The 24,246-nt window shown below is 36.2% G+C and overlaps 1 protein-coding gene across 6 annotated transcripts in view; it reads left to right on the top strand.

Moving 5' to 3' along the window:
• TMTC2 (transmembrane O-mannosyltransferase targeting cadherins 2) overlaps positions 1–24,246 on the top strand; it is an 874,097-nt gene that overhangs the window by 449,413 nt on the left and 400,438 nt on the right. For 3 of the 6 annotated variants that reach the window (XM_082418933.1, XM_082418934.1, XM_082418932.1), the window contains one exon: positions 10,604–10,747. The exons of the other annotated variants lie outside the window; for them this stretch is intronic. In XM_082418933.1, the coding sequence (XP_082275059.1) occupies positions 10,604–10,747 (144 nt within the window). The remainder of the gene's footprint in view (positions 1–10,603; positions 10,748–24,246) is intronic. 6 annotated transcript variants of the gene reach the window in all.

The following is a 24,246-nucleotide window of genomic DNA, read 5'->3' as shown; positions in this document are numbered from 1 at the left end:
TTTGGGAAAGAAAGTACATTTAAGGCAGAGAGTAAGAAACAGAGAGATGACTAAGGAAATAACAGAGTTGGCTTGAGACAAGAAATGAGTCTGAAAGGGAAAGAATCAGTTAGAAAGTAATTAGTGTGTCTCCAGACATTAAAAAGAAGAGTAGAATATATTTCAGGGCTTGATATCCCTGAACAATCAGAACAGCCACAAACTACTGTCAGTAATTTAGCAGAGACGTTATGTCAAGAACAAAATCCACACCCACAACCTCATACTCAACCAAATTGCATGCAATTGCTTATGACAAGTCCTTGCTGGAATCCTCTTATCATGGCAAACATCCTCAGTGTTCTAAACAGTGTCATGAAGGAAGAAAAAAGAAAAAAGTCCGAGACTGGGGCACAGATTTTCTGTGGAAACAAGAAAAAAATTGAGTGGCTCTACAAGAAACTGTTGTCCATGTGCAAAGATGGTTGTAAATTTTATAGATACTATGCATACAAAATACACGCATTCAAGCATTGTTTCCTAAGAGGTATATAAATAAGTAGACAAAGGTGACTTTTTTTTATTACAGAGCAGTCAATTTCAGTTTAAGGATTGAGAAGATTCCAGAACTAACCCTCCTATTACTGATTTTAAGCTTGCTAGAAGAACACAGTACTGGAACACAGCCAAAGGATTGTGCCAACAGTGTAGGATTAAACACTTGCCAAATTCTGCTACTCAGGCAGTACACTATTCATTGATGGAGTGCTTAATAACAGAAGAGAATTCAATCCAGTTCACCTGTCCTTGGGAGGTATTTACAGTGTGATACCAATAGAGCTTCAGTCCATTTATTCACCAAATATTAATTAGGCCACTAATATATTACCAGTCACAGTGATTTGAGGAAGTTTATAATCAAATTGAAGATATGAAAATGATAGTAGCAACTGAATGAATGTGAATCATCCATGTAGAAACTAACCCCAGACTTATTTTAGTTCTATAACTGGCCTCTGTAATATCTCCATCAATAATGTTATTGCCTAGATGTCACCAGTGGAGAGACCAGTTAATTGTAAGTCTATTGCATGGCTGGAGTATTGTATATACAACACTGATATGGAGTGTGGAGGTGAGAACAATCTCAAATAGGGAAGGCAACAAGTGATTTAATAATATGGACCGTCAAACATTTGGGGGTCAACTGTAACAATAGTCATTACCGTTAATTCATAGAACGATGCAAACTGCAAACTCTGACCCCAGAAAAAAGTGATAAGCTAAAAAAAAAAAAAAAAAAGCATTGCACACTATATTCTCTTTAACATACAGCTTGCCACACTTATTGTAGGGTAACTTCCTATTTTATTATTCATCTTCTCAATCGTAAGCTCCCTGAAAGCAGGGATTGTATTTATATTGGTTGCCATTCTATTTGTAGCAAGTAGCAGAATGCTTGACATTTATTCATTCTAAACCTTTAGTAAGCATATGTTATGTGACATCATTGTCCTAGCTGTTACCAGAAAACTGGGCTCGGTTCTTGATGAGTGTCAAACCAGTAGGCACAACCAAACCAAAGATAGGGAGAAGGAAGGATTTATTATTACTTGCAGCAAGGAGAACACTTCCCAAAGCAGTGTCTCCCCAAACAGCGAAATTGGGGAAGTTTTAAGCTAAGGCTACATGCATATTCATGAAGGGGCCTGAGCAGAGGAAAATTCAGCATAGAATTGAGGCAAAGGTTGACGGTGTCCAAGCTTTAGTTGACTGAAGTCAGGGGGGGTCAGAAAATAGACTTTATTTTTTAGAGCAGGTTTAAGTTCACAGAAAAATTGGTCAGAGAGTACCGAGTTCCCATGTACCCACTGCCCCAACATATGCACAACATCCCTCACTATCAACATCTTGAACCAGAGTGGTACATTTGTTACAATCCATGAACAATCTATATTGTTCATACTCACCCAAAGTTCATAGTTTACATTAGGGTTTACTCTTGGTGGCATTCATTCTATGTGTTTTGGCAAATGTATAATGACAGGTATCCAGCCTAATATCATACAGAAAAAGTAGTCTCACTACCTTAAAAATCTTCTGTGCTCTGACTATTCATTCCTCCCTCTCTCACAACCCCTAGAACCACTTGTTTGTTTTTTTTTACTGTATCCATAGTTTTGCCTTTTTCAGATGTCATATGGTTGAAATCGTACAGCATATAGCCTTTTCAGATTGGCTTCTTTCACTTAGTAATTGGCATGTGAGATTTCTCCATGTCTTTTCATGGTTTGATAGCTCATTTCTTTTTAGTGCTGAATAATATTCTATTGTCCAGATGTACTGGGGTCTTTTTATCCATTCACCTACTGAAGGACATCTTGGTTACTTCCAAGTTTTGGCAATTATGAATAAAGCTGCTATAAATATCAGTGCAAGTTTTTGTGTGGACATAGTTTTCAACTCTTTTGGCTAAATACCAAAGAGACTAATTGCTGGATTGTATGGTAAGATGTTTAGCTTTTGTAAGAAAGTGCCAAACCCTCTTCTAAAGTGGCTGTATCATTTTACATTCCAGTTCCTGTTGATCCACATCCTCATCAGTTGTTAGTGTTTTGGATTTTGGCCATTCTAATACATATATAATGGTATCTAATTGCTTTAATTTTAACTTCCCTGATGACATATGATGTGGAGCATCTTTTCAAATGCTTATTTGCCTCTATATATCTTTTTGGTGAGGTGTCTGCTAGTCTTTGGCCCATTTTTTAGACAGGATGTTTGTTTTCTTATTCTTGAGTTTAGGGATCCTTTATATATTTTGCATAACAGTCCTTTATCAGATATATCTTTTGCAAGTTTTTTTTTCCAGTCTATGGCTCATCTGCTCATTACGTTGACAGTGTCCTTTGGAGAGAAGTTTTTAATTGTAATGAAGTCCAGCTTATCAATTATTTCTTCCATTGATCACAACTTTGGTGTTGTATCTAAAAGTCATTGTCATACTCAAGGTCATCTAGATTTTCTCCTACATTATCTTCTAGGGGGTCTTATAGTTTTGTGTTTTACATTAGGTCAGTGGCCCATTTTCAGTTAATTTTTGAGAAGGGTATAAGGTCTGTGTCTGAATTCACTTTTTTGCAATATGGATGTCCAGTTGTTCTAGCACTATTTGTTGAAGATACTATCTTTGCTCCATTATATTGCCTTTGCTTCTTTGTCAGAGATCAGTTAACTATATGTGGATCTATTTCTGAGATTTCTATTCTGTTGCATTGATCTATTTGTCTGTTCTTTCACAAATACCACACTGTCTTGATTACTGTAGATTTATTGTAAGTCTTGAAGTCTGATAGTGTCAGTGCTCGAGTTTATTCTCCATTCATATTGTGTTGGTTACTTTGGTCTTTTACTCTCCATATAAACTTTAAAATCAGTTTGTCAATATCCACAAAATAACTTACTGAGATTTTGATTGGGATTACATTGAATTTATAGATCAAGTTGGGAAGAACTGACATCTTAACAGTACTGAGTTTGCTATACATGAGCATGGAATATCTCTCCATTTATTTAATTCTTTGAGTTTTGTTTTGTTTTGTTTTTAGCAGAGCTTGATTGTTTTTCACATATAGATCTTATCCATATTTTGTTAGATCCAACAGTATTTTTAAAAATTTAGTCATTCAATTATTTCTAAAAATTTAAAAACTATCTACCTTTCCAGCTAGACCGTTAACTGCATGAGATCAAACCAATGACTGCATTGTTTAATACTATATCTCTAGTGACACACAATAGACACCTAAGATAAGAAGTATTTATTAAATAAATGAAATAATGAATACCATATGTGCTGAAATATGTAGTAAATACTAGAGTTTTCTCCCCAACATCCCTACCCCAAATGAATAGGCTAGCCACATGGTATTAAATTACCCCTTGTCAGTGACTTGTTCCAAAAAGAATATGGCCATTCTGTCTCATGAAATGTTAGAAGTTCTGGAGGATTCTAGGGAAAATAATTCTTACTCTTAAAAGAGGCTTCTTTGTAGGCATGTTGCTGGATCTGGATCCAGCACCTGGAAATTATGCAGCCACCTTACTATGAGCCCTAACATGAAGACAACATGAAGGATGGAACTACAGAAAGGTTGAGAAAAAGATAAATCCCAAACTGAGCCTTGAAAAATGTAATTGTGCTGTTGAGTCAACCAGTCTGGAGTCTGCTTCTCCTCTGGGTGCCATGTTATGTGAGATAGTCAATATTCTAGCTGTTTAAGCTAATTTTAGTCTCTAGATTATCAGAAAAAGTTGGACATTTAAAAGTTGTTTTAGTTTGAAATGTACCTATTTGAGGTCTACTTAAGCTAAAAGCAAATATCCCCAATTGGATAGAAGCATAAAGATTCTGACACTTCCTTGTTGACACTATTTGATATATTCACCTTCTTCTCACATCCACTTCCAAGAATACACTATGTGCTTTAGTTCTGACCTAGGTCATCTTTGTATGTATCTCACTGGATTCTACTAGGTAATTAAGTAGGTATTTTTGTTTATCCAAGTGTAATGTTTATATATATATATATATATTTTTTTTTTAATCCAGGATATGATACTCATCACCACCTTAAATTATTGAGGCATAGAAATAATGACCTCAAATTCAACCTTCATAAAAAACATCTTTATAGGGTAAACATCTCCTCACATAGCCTTGTCTTTTTTACTTTTAATTACCAAATCCTCTGCACACACACACACACACACACACACCCCACCATAATCTCTCTCTTTCATAAAAACTCTTTTAAACTCCAACAATTATCTTTGTGCTGCCTGTATAACTTTAAAATGAAGGGTATTTGAACTGGTAAGTGGATTAAAAGGTTAATTGCCTAATCTTAGTTTCATTCCTGAAAAGACTATTTTGACCTATACAAGTTTCCTGTCTGGAAGCTAGGAATCTTTTGAAACATACTTAAATGAATCAGTCTTATCTCAAAGGTTAACTACTTTTACGTAATTATTCTAGTTTCTTGGCAACTGGTATTTTTCTTGTTATGCTATTATGTTTGGAAAACTAAGATCTCTAACCTTTGTTTCTATTAAATATTTTGAGAAATTATTTTGGAAAATGTCATAAATATTTGAATAAACCTTGTATATTTCCTTCTTTTCAAGATGCTTGCACTCTGAAAATAAATTATCTGAAAAATTAGAGCCATTTCAGAAATTATTCTATTTCTATTTTTATTAAATATTTAGGATGACAAATTGGCCCTTCAAAGGTGTTAGAAAAATATTTCATTTGGAATAGCTTGCATAAGCCATGAAATGTCCCAGTATAGTTCTCAAAAATGCTGGTGAAAAATCGCAGTTATTCTCAGCATACCGTTAACATTTAAGCATCTCACATTCAGTAGTGGGAATTTGAAATGTTTCATGTCTTAAATTTCCCCAATGTGTTATTAGCTTGAATGTTCATACTTTGCTTACATGATAAAAATAAAGCTAGTATTGATTTTATTGGGCTCAGTTCCTTGAGTTTCATCTTAAATGATCATACTTTCATTTTTACACATTTGATATCTTTGATTTGGATTCAAGGATATTTAAAATATACTGTTTCTTAGTGATATTAAAGTACCATGCTGAAGAAGTGACATTTAAGATTTTGGCTATTGATTCCACTCCTGTATAATTTTTAGGAACTTATAAAAGTAGAGAAAAACCTGAGGCAGGGCTGTCAGAGTTAATATCCTCATTAAATTATTTTTTTCTTTTACCAGTTCAAAAGACAAGGTCCTTATTAGTTAATGCATTTTAACTCTTCTTTTCTTTCTAAAATAATCTTCATTTAGAAAGAGACCTAAGTCAATGTTTAGACATTTCCATGAAGGAAAAGTAATGGAAAAAGCACTAAATGGGATTGTCAGCAAGGGAAGAAGAAAGCCACAGTGATACAGCCTGAAGGCATAAAGGCAGGGAAAAGTGAAATAATAAGAGAGAAAAGAGAAACATACAAAATCAGAGAATACCTAGATAGCACAAAGAAAAATGCCTGTGTTTTTGATGTAGGAAGTTTGCTAAGCCAGAGGAGCAAATGGGGTTGACTGAGTTAGGCTGGGAATAGTCATTACCTCATGAGAACATTTATGTGGCTTGTCTCTAAAGGCCAATAAACTAACACATGACCTGGCTGCCATGGAGCATGGAGCATAATGGGTCAATACATCACAACAAGTCTAAGTAGAGAATTGTTTCATTTCCAGTATCTTTGGTCTTCTAAAAAAATATGAAATATATAAAAATACAAAAGAGTATATTAAGAGTGCACAGCAATGTTTCTCAAACCTAGTTATGTATTAGAATCACTTGGAAAGCATTTGAACCCAAATACCTCAGGATAAATCAGTCGGTGCCAGGGCATCCGTTTTTGGGTTTTGTTCTTGGTTTTTTAACCTCTTTAGAAGAGTCCAAAGTGCAGCCTGGATTGAGAGCCACTAGCAAAAAGAATGACAATAAGATTAATACTCATATATGCATCGTAAGCTTAAGAAATATAACATCACCAATTCCTTTGAAGGCCTCTGTGTTTCTCTAACAGAATTACCATCACTGCTCACCCCACATGTACAAAAGCGTACATATCCTACACTTTGTATTAATCATGTCTTGCTTTTCTCTCATGTATCTCCAAATATTTTAATTTTTAGCTTTCTGGCCTTAGAAGTTTTTATAAATGGAGTTATATAAATATACTCTTCTACATAAAGTATTTCAACGATTTGAATTTTCTAGTTGAATCTATTTGATGCATGTAGTTACCGTTCATTCATTTTCACTATTGAATAGTATTCTGTTGTATCAACATAAACCATTTTACTGCAATATCTTGTGGTATCTTCTTAATATTGTCTGTAAACCTGGCCTATGCTTTTTCTTGTCAATTGAACATTAAGGAAATCTTATAAGGCTGTAAGTGTGGGTTAAGGCAGAAGGGGCAATGCAACAGGATTAGTTGCTGCAGACATCTGAGCCATCTGGTCATTCAACTTACTTGTGCCTTTGAAGACTTACTTTAGCTTGACATCTTTTATACCATTTCCACTTGGTTTTGAGTTGCTGCTTTGCATGACTGAACTAACACTTGCTAAATCAGTTAAAAAAAAACAGTCCATGACATGTTTCAAGGTCTCTGGATGCTCTCTGATGGGATATTCAGTCTTTTCCAGGACCTAGTAGCAAGCAGAGTTGTTGTTTGCAGAAGAGGATATGGTTTTACTTCTATTGCTTGGGGGTTTGCAATGTGATTCTCCTATTTGGGTTGGCTAAAGGCTCTGTACAGAGCCCTCCTTGCCCTGGACAGTTTAAATATCATTGGACTTGCTGGGTCATAAAATCCAATTGATAAACACATTTCACTATGGTCAGACTTAATGTAGAGTCTTCTTTTGCTTTAAGCCCCGTAACTCTCAGACTTATGGTTACTTGTTTAATGGATCAGAGAAGAACACTCAAATGTGACTTTTGCCTTCAAAATCCAAAAATGCCTAGTAAACATTATGACTCTTCTTCAGTGCTAAGTGGAGCTGGGTATAACAATTTTTCTTAAAGGGAATTTCCTAGCACTTTGTAGATCATTGAACCTCTAGAAAGTTGACTAAGATGCTGGGCCTCAGAAATGGTATAGAGTTTATTTCCTTCTGGTACTGATAATCTCCCAAGGTGCTAGCTATATCCTACTCAGCAGATCCAATTGGCATGATGGCCACAACATAGTGAACCAGGGTGGGATGAGAAAGTGAACAAGTTTGCTGTGCGTTGATTATGGTAGAGAATATGAAAATTGAAATAGCTTTGAGGCAATGGAGTGAAGATGCACTAGGCCTATGACTGGGGTAGGCTATTTGGATGTCCTCCCCTCCACACTGCTGACCCCCAGCCCACACTGAATATTCCAGGAATTCTCTTCTTCCTGTAAGATTTCTCTAGCACCCTGTACCAAGAAAGCTTAACATCAAGCTCATTTTAAAGGAGAAAATCTTAAAGGAATCTGTTATTGGTTACAATGCATATATTGAAAGGGACATTCAGAGCTAAGAGGCCATACATGGAAAACTGACACAGTAGGCATTAAACAGCAAAATAGACAAAAAAACTTGATGCCAGCCAACTTCTGTCACCCACCATTCTGCTACTAGCACAGTGGGCTCAGATGAAATAGCAATGGTGGCCAGGATGGGGTTTGCATGGGCTCCCATTCACCAAGGGTGCCACTGGTGAATGAATGTTTTACCTGCCAGCAAGAGACCATTGTTGTACCTCAGTCTGGCCCCATCCCTGGAGGAGACCAAAGAGTTAACTGGTAGGAAATTGAGTACACCAGATTCCTTACATCTTGGAAGTCAGTGATTTGTCTTGACAGTGATTTGTCTGGAACTGACATGTATTCCATACTCCTGTTTGTTTAACTTGCCTGCAGAGAGCCTTAGGCAGCACCCCTCTATGAGGGTTTATAGTTGTTTGATTCACTAAGAAGATATGTGATATAACGTGCCTCATACTAAGAACCCCTCTAAAGCAGAGGAGTTGTAGCTGTGGGCACATGACTTGATATCCACTGGTCCGATCACCTACCAAACCACCCAGAAATTTTTGGCCTGCTATAGCAATGGAATGGATTTTAAGGGTACGACCTGAGTATTGCCTGGAAGATGGTATTCTACAAGGATAGGGCCCCATCCTCCAGGACACGCATACACCCTAACTAGCAACCATGAAAAGGTGCTCTGTCCTGAGTAGTTAGAATGCAAGGAACTAGAACCAAGAACTGGAAACAGGAGTGGCCTCAATTACCATCACTCTCGATGATCTACTTGGGGATTTTATATTAACTGAACCCCCAATTCTAAGTTTATAGAGAGCCTGGTTCCCAGGGAAGGAATGCTTCCATCAGGGGACACAGATTCCTAAGAACTTCTATTCCATGGTTGCCATCTAATCACTTTGTGTTCCTCATTCCTAGAGACCAGCAGACAAGAAGTCGCTATATTGGCAAGGGTAATTGACTCTAATCCTTAGGCGAAGTTAGAGCTTCTGTTACACGATGAAGGTGGAAGAGACTATATTTACCACCCAAATGATCTAGGTGTGTGTCCTTTGTCATTTCTTTGCCCAGTGTTGTTGGTGAATGGATGAGGGCAGCAGCCACGGCTAGAGAAAGGCTTAGTGAACAGATGCTCAGAATAAGTGTTTGTCACCCCACGCATAAAGCACCTAAACCAGTAGATGGGGTAGCCAAGGGTGAATCTGGAATGGTCAGTAGAGTAGAGAGACAATGAAGGTCAATTATATCTCCAGGAACTGTTGCAATCGTGAGGGCTGTAATATGTCCACTAACTTTGTCCTTGCAAATTTACACAGGAATAGAGATAAACAAGAATCCTGGAGTTGTTTCCAGGGAGGTGAACTTATATGAAGCAGGTAGCTCCAAGTGTGGGCAATCGTGGAGGCTATGGGGAACCAGCTTGTGGTTAATCCAGATGCCTCGCTCATTCCCCCAGCCGCTAGGAATGTTGACTTCTGACAACTCACAGCTGAGGCCCCGCTTGGCGTGGCTGGCAGCCAAAGAGAGCAGCTTTGCCCAAGTTTATGGCTCCTTCGCAGAGGATACTGCATTCAGTGACAGGTGCAACATGGAGGTTAAAATGCCCAGCTTCCTTGCCTCAATTTGGGACATCTTTGAAGAGCCATCCCAGTTCCAAAACTTCTACAGGATTGATTAAGGCCTCTCTTGCAATTGAATTTCAGTTCAATTTCTCCCTCTGCTCAATCATGCTTTGCTTCCTAACAATGTTTTTCTGGAGAGCTCTCACTATTAAATGTCCTGAATGCAAAACTTTTCATCAAAGTCCTTTCTCTGGGGTACCTGAACAAAGACAATGTCCCACAATCTTTTACATTTTTATATGTGTGTGCTTTCTCGTAGCTTTTTTTTTTTTTCTGCTTTGGTTTTTTAAAAACTAATTTCTAGTTCACTAGCACCTAGTTCTAGTCACTGTTTTCAGCTGCGTTCAGTCAGCTGTTCAACTCATTAATTACTTAGCTTCAGATATTTTCTTTTTTTCATTTATGGAATGTTCATTTCATTCTCTTTTATAGATTTTAATTCTCTTTTAAATTCTCCACCCTTTGATCTGCTTTGCCTCTCTTTTTCTCTATTGTTTTTTTAACATTAACCACAGGTTTTTGAAAGGCCTTGTTTGCTAACTCCAGTATCTGGCTGGCTCATCTCTCCTCTCCTTTGCTCATGAGAGTTGGTCATAGTTTCTCATCTCCACACTTGTAGTAATTTCTTGTTGCATGTTGGACATTGTGCTCTAACTCTTGAGGTTCTACATTATGTTATCTTCCTTTCTTGGTAAATAGAGTGAGGGTTGGAGCACCTGAATCCAATCACACGTTAATTAAAGTTGGGGCTGGGCTTCTGTTTTATGTAAACCCAGCCTGATTCTGCTTTACGCCTGCGCCTGCTTTACGCCGGCGCCTGCTTTACGCCGGCGCCTGCTTTACGCCTGCTCACCATGTTTGCTCTGCTCCCTCTCTGCCTGCACAGGGTTTTGATTCTAAGTCGGTAAGTCTCTGCCTCCTCCAGTTTGGAGGACTGCAGAAAATTCAACTATATGTCCTTCAGAGATCTCAACCCAGCTCTTCAGTCTTCCTGCTTACCTTGCTTCAAAATACGGCCAATTCCTTGAAGGTAAGACTAGTAGAATAATTGAGTTAGGTTATTTCCACAAGACTTCTGGAGATTTCACTTTGCCTTCAGGAAGCTTTTGGCCGAGTTCTCAGCCTGCTGTATAGCACCAAAACTTAGCAAATGTTCTGTGAGGAGGAGCAGTTGCGAGTTTGAAAACCCCCAGGTTTCCAATTTGTTCCACTACTCCTGCAGAATCACTAAAATTTTTGCTAGTTTCTCTTTTCTGTAGCAAAGGGCCTGACTGATCAAGCCAGAGCCTCCACAAGCACCCAGAGTTAAAAAACGCCTGCAGGAGAAAGAAAGAGAAAAATCCTTGCTCACAAAAAAGAGTTTTTCTTCTTTCTGGAATTTTAGTTTGTTGCTTCTAAAGTTCTCTGATGCTTTTAAAATATGATATTTATAACTTATCTGGTTTTGTGCAGTTTTGCAGCGAAAGTGCTTTCTTGTCCTGACCTATTTTAAAACAGAACGCTTGTCATTAGTTTTTAACTACATCAGTTATACATTGTTAGTATTATGGTTTGGTAAAATCAAGCTTTCAGTGATTTATTTGAATTGAATTTATTTATTACAACTTAGCTTTTCTTTTGGGTCAATTTCTTTCTTCTTGAAGTACTTTCTTTAGAAGTTCCTTTAAGGAGTGTTTGTTGATGGTAATATTCTTAGTAAATGTTTGCATAGAAATGTCTTTAATTCACCCCAATTCTTGAAATATGGTTAAACTGGGTATACACTGAATTTTCTCTCTTGAAGATTTACTCCAACTCTCTCTTGCCTTCCATTGTTGAGAAATATATTGTTGGTGTAAATGTAAGCTCTTTGTAAGTTGTTCTGTTTTTCTGATAGGCTTTTAAAATCTTCTTTTTACGTTTGGTGTTTTTCAGTTTCCTTGGATGGCTCTGACTATAGATTTGTTTATTTTATTGTGCTTAGGATGTATTTTGCTTCCTGAATCTAGAATAGGAGTCTTTTATCAATTCTGGAAAATTTTATTACGTCTGCATATTCCTTCTGCCCTTTCTCGCTAGGTTTCCTAGAAGTCCAATTAAATGTTTATTATATTGCTTCACTACATGTTCTAAATCTTTTACTCTCATCTGTATTTTGCATCTTTTCCCCCAAGTTTCATTAGGAATAATTTCTTCTGACCTACCCACCAGCTTACTAGTTCTTTGTATAACTATGTCTATTCTGCTGTTAAATTGATTCAAAGAGATTTAAATCTTCAGAGTTTCTGTTTGATTCTATTTCCAATCACTAGGTCAACTTTTATAAACATATTTTAGAACACATGACTATCTTATTTTCTTAACCCTTCTGTTATATTTTATATATTTTTTTCTGTGCTACATTCTAAATATTATTTTTATATCTTTTCAATTCATTTATTCTCTTTTCAGAATTTAATTAGTGTCTAATCTGGAGTTTCTAAATTCAGTTATTACATTTTTATTTCTAGAAATCACATTTGGTTCTTTCCAAATCTGCATGGTAAATCTCGAAACTCTGTTACTGTTTAATTACAATTTTAATGTAACAATTAATATAGTATTTTATTAATAGGAACATTTTTATTATCCCTGTGATAATTCTAATAATTGTTGCTTTTGCATTTCTACTTCTGCAGTTTATTTTTTCTGCTCTCTTGTGCATGGTGGCTTGTCTCCTTCTGTGTTTTATTATTTTTATTTGTAAAATAATCCTGGAACTGTATCTTTGAGAATATTTCATCCTAGATTTAAAGTTTGTTTGCAGAGAGAGAATTTCATCTGCAACGTACCTGGGGGGCTCTAACAGTTTGAGGCCACTCTGAACTAATTTTTGTTTGGAGTCTTTTTATTTTTCCCCCAACACAGCTGTGAGTATTAATTTCAGCATCGTATTCCTATTGAGGGCAGGTATTCCAATTATTTCTCTCTGTGGAGCTAGTTTTTTTTTTTTTTCCTGGTTCAGTTATTTTAATAATCAAAATTATTAGACTAAATGTAGTTGGAAGTAAACCCCCAAATTTCAATGGCTTAAGAGAATGAAGGTTTATTTTCCTCATGCCAAGTCTGATGTGGAGTGGGCTGTCCTCTCACATTTTTAAACTGTACTGTGTGGAATACATTACCTCTAGAGGGCCAGGTCTGGAAATAGAGAACATCATTTCCACCCGCATCCTACTGGCCAGAATGCTGTCACACAGTCCCCAAAAAACTGCAAGGGAGGGTGGGAAATGGGCCTTCCTCTGTGCCCAGGAAGAGAAAGGATTATGATCAACATATAATACTGTTTCTGTCACATCCAGCAAAGTTGAATGCTTTTCTGGTGTCCAGCATTATGTGGAGGTCTCCATTCTGACTTCCCAACTTTCAGGGGACCTAAACTTTTTTATTAATGCTCCCCTAAGTCAGGGTTATGGTTAATTAAAATCACATCCTTGGGAATGTCATTTCTAGCGCTTCAGGGCTTTATGGGTTTGTACTTTGTTGACAATTCTGGCTTCAGAGAATTTCCCTTGTTTTTCTGCCAGCTCATCAGTGAATATTTTTAAGCGTTTTTGGTTTGTTTGCTTCTTTAATTGGGGTAGAGTTGCTTTACAATGTTGTGTTAGTTTCTGCTGTACAACGAAGTGAATCAGCTATATGTATACGTATATCCCATCCCTCTGACACCTCCCTTCCCAACCCCCCATCCCACCCGTCTAGGTCACCACATGTGCACTCTTCTTAGGTATTGTGTACCAGAAGATTTCTTAGGACTTGTCTGACATACTGCTAAAAATGGAAGTCAACCTCAGTCTTTCTGAGAGGTTATTCTGGGCCCTACTGATAGCCATACACTGTGATTTCTCATATGGAAGAAGAAACTGGGTGATTTCTTCATTTTGAAAGTGTATGAAATGTTAGGGCTGCCAGGTAGCTGCTTCCTAGTCATACCGCCTCTCTCAATTTTATACTTTATGTGAGAATCCAAGTTATTCCCAGACCAAGTTATTTGAATTGTTTCCAAGGGGCTGCTGTTATCTAGCTTTCATTTAAATCAGTACTGTGTCATCTTTCTCATTATTTTTCTTTCAAGATGTCCTTCAGGGACATTTAATCTGTGGGGAAGAAGAACTAATTTGATAACACAAGATACAGTTGACACTTGAACAACACGGGTTTCAACTGCATAGGTCCACCTATACACTGATTTTTTTTCCATAGTAAATATGACCCGAGTTGGTTGAATCTGAAGATAAGGAGGAACCCTGGATACCAAGGGCTGACCATAATAAGTTATATGAGATTTTCGATTGTTCAGAGGGTCGGCATCCCTAACCCCCAGATTGTTCAAGGGTCAGCTGTAAATTCATAATTACCCACATTCCAATTACAACTAAGTAATATAAATGACATCTAATATTGAATTTATAGAGTATTAGCATTTCCTTTTTTAAAAAACTTTAAATAAAGCTCCCTTGTAGTAAAAACACACTGAAAACTCAAGAATTAAGATAAGTGGTCCAATCCAAGATTATTTTATTGTGAGTTGTCAGTTATAGATCATGAACTAATTTAAATGTCATGTTTAATTACCTGTAAAGATTATTTTGCATTTTCTTCAAAAAAATGATTACTGTGGCATAGCTGATTTTATTTATGGTAAGTTGTTATTAATCAGGACTATATATTCTCATATAGTGTTAAACAAATTTCTATTGCAAAAAATGCTTTAAAATTACTTTTGAAAATTTTTGCAAACCTTAAGAGGCAACATTGGATGAGCTCGATTTAGGATTTTAGATCGAAATTAGCTTTAATTAATTCAGTGTCTTGATAAAGTCTCTTCTGTTTTTGTTATAATATTTCTAAAAGAATTTCAAATCGAAAAAATTGCTTTAGCCCCAATTGTCTTTTTTGTTTTTGTAAACTGACTTCAGGAAATCCACCATAAATGTTTGCTAAACAGTAGAATCAGTACTACATAAGGCAAACTTAAAACTTTTTCAAACTCTTTTTCTCAAATTATATCTTTCAGCTTTTCAAATGATATTCCCTATTAAAAATTGTTTTTCTATATTGCTCCCTTTAAATGTTTTTCTTTTCTTTCAATTATCAAGAAACGTTGATTTTATGAACCTAATTGATTTGAACTTACCTTATTATATTCTCAAATTGTCAAATTCATGACATGTACTCTAATACCATTGTCAGTTTGGTTATAAAAGGTAACTGTTGCTTTTTAAATATTATTCTTGAAACTTTTTCTTGTCTTTAAATTTGATAGATAATATTCCCTTGTTTCACTCATTTCTTTCCATGACAGTGTAGTTTGCTGCATGAATAAGACACTGCAGCTTATAAACAGTACCTTTAAGTCCAATGAAAAGAGAACATGTATTAGTTAAACAAAATTCAGCTGAGTAAATTTGAAAATCTAATTGGCTTTCTCCAGTGATTCATGAATCTGGCAGCAACCCACCTAGTAAACAGGTGCTCCAAGGAGTTTTGCAAATTGGAAGGCTTTTCTAGATATAGGGTGGGACAAGGAGGTTATTAGCAAAAAACAAAACAAAACCAAAAAAGAATTGTTTCAGGCTGGGTAACCTTTCCTTAGAGGGAAGGGCAGGGAGTCTTATCAAGCAGATTACCTCATTAGTGCTGAGAAGGAAATTCCACACTGATTGGTTTAAAATTCCATTCCTGGGAGAGGCTGAAACTGCAGTTGGGTTAGATACTAAGTCTAGGTGAGGTTTAGCAGAAGTGACTCCAGGCTTGTTTCTTTTTAATGTAGTGTTTGCATTAAAAAAAGAAATCCTGTTCTGTAGCCCTTGTGCAGGTTTTCTCTCAAACATTGTTTTGACTTTATTCACGATTCCAGCAAGGTTTCCAACCTGCATCTTATAAGTATTGCAAAGGTGAAGGAATATCTGCTAATGAAAGCTAAACTGGCAATAGCTGAATATGGAGTATAAGCATCAGTTGGGCAGCACAAACAGAAGAAAATAGAGTATTTGAGGAACGGATGATCACACTTGAATTGGAGAGTTCAGGAAAGATCCAAGGAGGCGACAGAACTTGAAATAGTCTATTACACTTATTCTTCTTTTACCTTCTCTATGTTAAGCCCCAAGCTTCTAAACATTTTATGGGTGACTTTTTTCTTTTGTTGTGGGACTATTTTACCAGGCTAAGTTGAAAATGAAAACATTTATTCATATATCTAACACCTGGAAAAACACATTCTTCAAGTAGGTAGATTTTTATACCTTGAGGGAAGTCTTGTCAGTAGATCCCATTGAGATTCTTTCACCAGAGAAATTTCTATGTACCCAACATTTTACAAACAATATTTGAGTGTTCTTGGAATTTATGCATTGATCCCAGGCTAAGAATATAATATTTCAGTACCAAATGAATGAAATTTGAAAGTCTTAAGAAGGAAAAAGTAGACTACAATGATAGTGAATGATTCAGCCACTTGACTAGTTTCTACCACTTTTTCTGTGTATTTCTATAGCTTTGTGTCTTTTTGTTATGCAGATTTGAAGTGTTGAAAACTGTACTCCATGTATTACATACCCTAGATGAAATAAAGTATTTAGGGAACCAGGTAGGTTAATGAGTTCATTGAAGAATAGTAAGACTGGTCTGAAGGGATTAGTTGTCTAAGGAGAGGAACAAGGAGGAGGAGGCTGGAGAAGTTTCCAGGGATCCAGAATAAACAACTTCTGATGAGAACTGTGTATATTAGTCTGTTTGGACTGCCACAATAAAATACCACAAATTGGTTGGTGTCAACTGAAAAAAAAAAAGCACAGTGTGCGAGTTGTGAGTTAAGTTTTATTTGGGGCAAAATGAGGACTATAGCCCAGGAGACAGTATTTTAGGTAGCTCTGAGAAACTGCTCCAAAGATGGGGGGGGGTGGGAAGGTCAATATATATGTGATTTTGGTGAAGGGGGAGTACATGCAATCAAGCACGTATTTTTTGCAGAAGTTTTCTGCTAGTCTCATGAAGGTTATTGCTAGTCACAAGGAGCAGATATCACCATGAAGGATTTTAGTGCTTTTCTAGATATGAGGAGATGCAAGAATTGGGCTCATAGAATCTTCTTCTGAAAATATCTATCTAAAAGACCTGTTCTGCCAGTTTTTCCCAGAGCACAGAGTGCCTCATTCCTGATCACCACCCCGAACTCCTTTCAGGGGGTGTTGGTCAGTAGCTGCAGTGGCTCATAATTTGATCCTTGTAGAGGTAGATGGCAAGTGCCAATTTGTAGGTGACAGTGGCTTCAAAAAAAGAAATGTATTTTCTCACTGTTCTGGAGGCTAGAAGACCAAGATCTAGGTTCCAGCTGATTCAGTTTCTGGTAAGGACTTTCTTCCTAGCTTACAGACAACCTCCTTTTTGCCATATCCCAAAATGGCCTTTCCTAGGTGCATGTGTGGAGAGAGTATGTTTCCTGGTGTCTCTTCTTATAAAGACATTAATCCTATCAGAGCAGGACCCTACACTGATGACCTCATTTAACCTTAATTGCTTCCTTAGAGGCCCCATTTCCAAAGACAGCCACACTGAGAGTTAGGACCTCAACATATAAATTTGGAGGGGAGGGAAACAATTATTTCATAACCCTGTGTGTCTCATAGTAGGCCGTAAGCCAATAAGGAGTAGCCGAGGACGTTTCTCAAGTTCAGTTTCTGAGCCGTCTCTGTTCAACTCATCTGACCAAATGCAGATTCAGGGGTTTCTGAACTCACATATTTACTGCAATAAAATCTCTAGGATTGGGGCAAAAATATCAGTTTTAAATAAGACCAGGTAATTAATTTGTACATCAAATATTAAGATTCATAGCCTAAAATACTTAAAAAAGAGTTGATACTAGGAGAAATCAGTAGTTTCCATCAGAGAGGCTATTTTATTGAGCACTTGTTAGACTTCTACTGTGTATAAATGGAAGTGTTGATGAGGACGACATTTTTTTCTTCCCTTTTAAGTTCTTCTGGCTGGTCTAAGAATTAAATTTACATGAGACAGATTAACAGGAGAAAAAAAAAATTAATAATATGTATACATGGGAGAGACCCAGGAAAACTGAGTAACCGCTGAAAATGGCCAGAACCCTCACCTTAAATACCGTCTTCAGTTAAAGACTAAAGAGGATGTTGGGGGTAGGGGTTTGGGACTTCAGAGGGGAGGAAGGCAGATCACACTGAGATGGTAAAGCAAATTTTGGGTAAATGTTTGTTGGACCCTGCAGAGGCAATAGGACAGCGTGGACTTTGATCCTAGGCTATGTTGAATTTGCCTACCACACCTGGATCATATTCTCTATAGAGATCTCTCTGATAGCTCTTATCTGGAACAGGCCCTTTATCTAACTTCTTTGAGGCAGTTAAGGATGTAACAAGAAAAACTTTCTGAGTCATTGTTATTTATTTATTTATTTATTGAAAATTTATTTTTATCTAACTTTTAAAAATTGAAGTATAGTTGACTTATGTTAATTTCCGGTGTACAACATAGTGATTTGATAATTTTATAGATTACACTACATAAAAAGATATTATAATATTACTGACTCTATTCTCTTTGATGTACATTACATCCTGTGAATTATTTATTTTATAACTAGTAACTTGTACCTCTTAATCCCTTTTACCCATCCCCCAGCCCACTTCCCCTCGGCAACCAACTGTTCATTCTCTATACCTATGAGTCTGTTTCTGTTTTATTTGTTCATTTGTTTTGTTTTTTAGATTCCACATGTAAGTGAAAACATATAGTATTTGTCTTTCTCTGACTTATTTCACTTAGCATAATGCACTCTAGGTCCATCCATATTATTGCAAATTGCAAAATTTCATTTTTTTATGTATGAGTAGTGTTCCATATTGTGTGTCTGTGTGTGTGTGTGTGAGAGAGAGAGAGAGAGAGAGGTGTATAGAGATTTTATATATTTAAATATTAATATATATATTATTATTATCCATTCATCTCTCTGTGGACATATGGGTTGCTTTCATATCTTGGCTATTATAAATAAGGCTGCTATGAATATTGGGGTGCATGTATCTTTTTGAATTAGTGTTTTCATTTTCTCTGGATAAATACCCAAGAGTGGAATTGCTGGATCTTATGGTAGTTTTATTTCTAATTTTTTGAGAAATCTTTATACTGTTTTCCATAGTGGCTGTACCAATTTACTTTCCACCAACACACCAACAGTGCATGAGGGTTACCTTTTCTCCACATCCTCGCCAACACTTGTTATTTCTTGTCTTGTTGATGATAGCCATTCTGAAATGTGTGAGGTGATAGCTCATTGAGGTTTTGATTTGCATTTCCCTGATGATTAGTGACAGATGAGCATCTTTTCATGTGCCTGCTGGCCATCTGTATGTCTTCTTTGGAAAAATTCCTCTGCCCATTTTTTAATTGGATTGTTTGTTTTTTTGATGTTGAGTTGTATGAGTTCTTCATATATTTTGGAAACTAACCCTTTATCAGGCATATCATATGCAAATATCTTCTGCCATTCAGTAGGTTGCCTTTTCATTTTGTTGATGGTTTCCTTCACTGTGCAAAAGCTTTTTAGTTTGATATAGTTGTCCCATTTTTTTCATTTTTGGTTTTGTTGCCCTTGCCTGAGGAGACATATGAAAAAAATAGGCTAAGAGCAGTGTCAAAGAGCATACTGCCTATGTTTTCTTCTAGGAGTTTTATGGTTTCAGGTCTTACATTTAAGCATTTTACCCATTTTGAGTTTCTTTTTTGTACATGGTGTGACAAAATGGTCTAGTTTCATTCTTTTACATGTAGCTGTCCAGTTGTCACAGCACTACTTATTGAAGAGACTGTCTTTCCCCATTGCCTATTCTTACCTTCTTTATTGTAGATTAATTGACCACATGTGTATGGATTTATTTCTGGGCTCTCTAGCTCTCTAATCTGTTCCATTGATCTATGTGTCTGTTTTTATGCCAGTACCATACTCTTTTGATTACTATAGCTTTGTAGTATACTTTGAAGTCAGGGAGTGTAATGCCTCCTGGTTTGTTCTTTCTCAAGATTAATTTGGCTATTTGGGTCTTTTGTGGTTCCATAAAAATTTTAGGATTATTTGTTCTAGTTCTGTGAGAAATGCCATGAGTATTTTGATAGGGATTGCATTGAATTTCTAGATTGCTTTGGATAGTATGGCTATTTTAATATTAATTTCAATCCACAAGCACAAAAAATTATTTTCATTTATTTGTGTTGTCTTCAATTTCTTTCACCAATGTCTTAATGTCTTAATGAAATGTCTTAATGAAAGAGTACAAGTCTTTCACCTCCTTGGTTAAATTTATTCCTAGGTATTTTATTCTTTTTGATTTGATTGTAAATGGGATTTTTAAAATTTCTCTTTCTGATAGTTTATTATTACTGTATAGAAATGCAACACATTTCTATATATTAATTTTGTGTACTGCAACTTTACTGAATTCATTGATGAGGTCTAGTAGTTTTTTGGTAACATCTTTAGGATTTTCTATGTATAATAATCATGTCATCTGGAAACAGTGAGTATTTTACTTCTTCCTTTCCAATTTGGATTTATTTTATCTCTTGTCTGATTGCTGTGGCTAGGACTTCCAATGCTATTTTGAATAAAAGTGGTGAGAGTGAGCATCATTGTCTTGTTCCTGATCTTAGAGGAAAAGCTTTCAGCTTTTCACCATTGAGTATGAAGTTAGTTGTGGGTTTGTCATAAATGGCTTTTATTATGTTGAGGTATATTTCCTCTATACCAACTTTGTTAAGAGTTTTTTCATGAATGGATGTTGTATTTTGTCAAATGCATTTTCTGCATCAAATGAGATGAACATGTGATTTTTATTCTTCATTTTGTTAATGTGGATACCATGTTGATTGGTTTGCACATATTGAACCATTCTCACGTTCCAGGATAAAAACCCCCTTGATCGTGATGTATGATCCTTTAATGTATTGTTGAATTTGGTTTGCTAATATTTTGTTGAGAATATTTGCATCTATGTTCATCAGGGATATTGATCTGTAATTTTTTTTTTTTGGGGTGTCTTTGTTTTTGGTATCAGGGAAAAGCTGACCTTGTAGAATAAGTTTAAAATTATTCTCTCCTCTTCAATTTTTTGGAGTAATTTGAGAAGGATAGGTATTATCTCTTTTTTTAAACGTTTGGTGGAATTCCCCTGTGAAACCATTTGGTCTTGTACTTTGGTTTGTCGGTAGTTTTTTTTTTTTTTTTTTTAAGATAACTTTAATTAATTAATTAATTTATTTTTGGCTGTGTTGGGTCTTTGTTTCTGTGCGAAGACTTTCTCTAGTTGTGGCAAGTGGGGGCCACTCTTCATCGTGGTGCACGAGCCTCTCACTATCGCGGCCTCTCTTGTTGCGGAGCACAGGCTCCAGACGCGCAGGCTCAGTAGTTGTGGCTCACGGGCCTAGTTGCTCTGCGGCATGTGGGATCTTCCCAGACCAGGGCTCGAACCCATGTCCCCTGCACTAGCAGGCAGATTCTCAATCACTGTGCCACCAGGGAAGCCCTGTTGGTAGTTTTTAATTATTCAATTTAATGCCTAGTAATCGGTCTGTTCAGATTTTCTGTTTCTTTCCAATTCAGTCTTGGTAGGTTGTATGTTTCTAGGAATTTATGTATTCTAGGTTGTCCAATTAGTTGGCATACAATTGTAGTATTCTCGTATGATTGTTTTTCTGTGAAACTGGTTGTAATCTCTCCTCTTTCATTTCTATTTTTTTCTATTTCCTCTTTTTTTTTCTTGATGATTCTTACTAAAGTTTTATCAACTTTGTTATCTTTTCAAAAAACCAGCTTTTAGCTTTACTGATCTTTTCTATTGTTTTTGGTCTCTATTTCATTTATTTCCACTCTGATATTTGTTATTTCCTTTCTTCTACTAACTTTGGGGGATTTTTTTGTTCTTCTTTTTCTAATTCCTTTAGGTGTAAAGTTAAGTTTGAGATTTTTTTCTTGTTTCTTGAGGTAGGCCTGTATTGCCATAAATTTCCCTCTTAGAACTGCTTTTGCTGCATCCCATAGATTTTGGAAAGTTGTGTTTCTATTTTCATTTTTCTCAAAGTATTTTTGATTTCCTTTTTTATTTCTTTGTTGACCCATTTGTTTTATAGTAGCATGTTGTTTTAGTCTCCACATGTTTGTGTTTTTCCCCATTTTCTTCCTTAAATTGATTTCTAATTTCATACCATTGTGGTTGCTAAAGATGCTTGATATGATTTCCATCTCTTAAATTTATTGAGACCTGTTTTGTGGTCTAGCATGTGATCTATCCTGGAAAATATACAACATGCACTTGAAAAGAATGTGTTTTCTGTTTTTGGATGGAATGTTCTATAGATATCTATTAAGTTAATCTTCTCTAATGTGTCATTTAAGGCCAATGTTTCCTTATTGGATTTCTGTTTGGATAGGATAATTTATTCATCGATGTAACTGGGGTATTAATGTCTCCTACTATTATTGCATAACTGTCAATTTCTTACCTTATATTTGTAATATTTGCTTTATATATTTAGGTGCTCCTATGTTAGGTGCTCATTTTCTTGGTGCCAGTCCCCAGGCCTGGAGTGTGCAGTGTGGGTCTTGAACCTCTTGCTCCTTAGGGAGGATTTCCAAATTTGTGATATCTGCTTCTCAGCATGGCTTTTTCTTTATATCCTTAATTGTAGATGAGCTGTTATGCTTTTAGAGTTGTTGCTTTTAGAGTTGGTCTATTTGTAGTTGTAGTTTTGATGTATCTGTGAGGAGGTAAACTCAGAGTCTTCCTACTCTGCCATCTTGATCCCACCATTTCTGAGTCTTCTAATTTTTAAAAATAATCAGCCTAAATTAATCTTAATGCCAGAAGGACACATTTTGGGGTGGCACATTTTGCTCCCCTACACTCCCACGTTTGAAACTTCTCCAAGAAATTTCGCAGTCCAGGAGCTGAATTGGTAGATTGTTCCATGTTATTGAGTCACTTAGTCCTGACAATAGGTCAGTCCAGTTAAATTCATTTCAAGAGGTGCTGATGCAGGTGGGCTCTCAAATTTAGGCCTATAATATGCAAGCAGTCAGGATTTTAATAAGATGCATTTCTATGGAGGTGAAAGAAAAACAATGGTTAATGATTGGAACAAATTATAAAACCAGTCTCTGGATCCTGAGAGCTGCCAGTTGAGATTTCTAGATGTCAGGCTCAAAGCATCTTCAGCTGGAGTGAGGGCAGGCAGCGACACTCTGACAGATTTTCGTGTTTTATATTTTAAGTGTCTCTGATGATGTCATCGAGTGTTTGGGTAAATTTTCTGAGTGGCTTACATAGCAACAGGCTCAAATATTGTCTAAACATGGACTGTTGTTGTGGTGTCTCTTAAGTCTATATCAAATTGTTCAGCTTCTGTTTGCAGGGCTTCAGGAGAAGGACAGCTTTTTCTCTCAATCATTCTAAGTAAAATGTAGGTGAAATATTGGAAACACTAGTTTGGAGAGTTGTAGCCAAATATTTGAGGAAACTAGATATAGGACCAAGTCCAGTTTACAGGTAGGAAAATGAAGATGATTTATGGAACTAGAATTTAATATCCACAGTTGTGTATTATAGTTTCTACTGAAACACATTGTTTTTTTCTCTCTAAAATCACACTTATTTTTAACAAAGAGAACCAAATTAAGGCTAATCTGTTTGTAAAATAAGTCTAGTTTTAATAAACCTGGCCTGATTACATAATTCCAGCAAGAACAGTGATTGAGCTTATAGACTCCATTAAAAATGCTTTGCTGGAACTTTTCATAAGGACTCTCCAGACTGAACTTTTAAATGCCTCTGAGGCCAGGAAACCAAGTCAATAACTTGCAGCAGACTCATCTGTAATACTTATAGATTTGGGAGAACTCCTCTCTTCTTGAGGTCCCCTAGATTTCCTGTGGTTCCTGTACCTTCCAGGAAGTGACCTTCTTTAATCACCTGGTAAGGCTGCTTATACCCTCTAAGCAATGTACCAGGCTGTTTTGCCAAGGGACTTTTTGACTTCCTAAAGTCAACCTTAGCTTCTTAAATCTGTCTAGTCACATGTGATTCAAGGCACATTCTCAGTTATGATATTCCAGTCAAATCTTTGGTAATATAACCAGTATTCCCAATTGTGTCCTGTTACAAGCAGAACAGATTCTTAGTGAATTTATGTAAAAAACTATATCACCATGAAAATAAGAATATTAAAATTCGCCAAATTCTGGAGGGATCAGGTAGGGAGGAAAAGATAAATGTTTCAGTTCTGTTTATAAAAGTATAATTTGCCAAATTGCTGCAAGTCATAGCATAAGGGGAAAGGTTTCTTTATATATGGAAAACAAAGATTAAACAGCAGTAATATTTCAGACAAGAAGTCATGAAAATTGTAATCATATTCATTAGTTCCTTGACTCCCTTGTAAGTAGTTCTTGTTGTTCTTGATCTGTTTTTAACAGTTTTATGAAGC

The sequence above is a fragment of the Balaenoptera physalus genome (genome assembly GCF_965194825.1).
Source record: "Balaenoptera physalus genome assembly, chromosome: 13".
Taxonomy (NCBI): Eukaryota; Metazoa; Chordata; class Mammalia; order Artiodactyla; family Balaenopteridae; genus Balaenoptera; species Balaenoptera physalus.
This window is presented reverse-complemented; position numbering and strand designations above follow the sequence as displayed.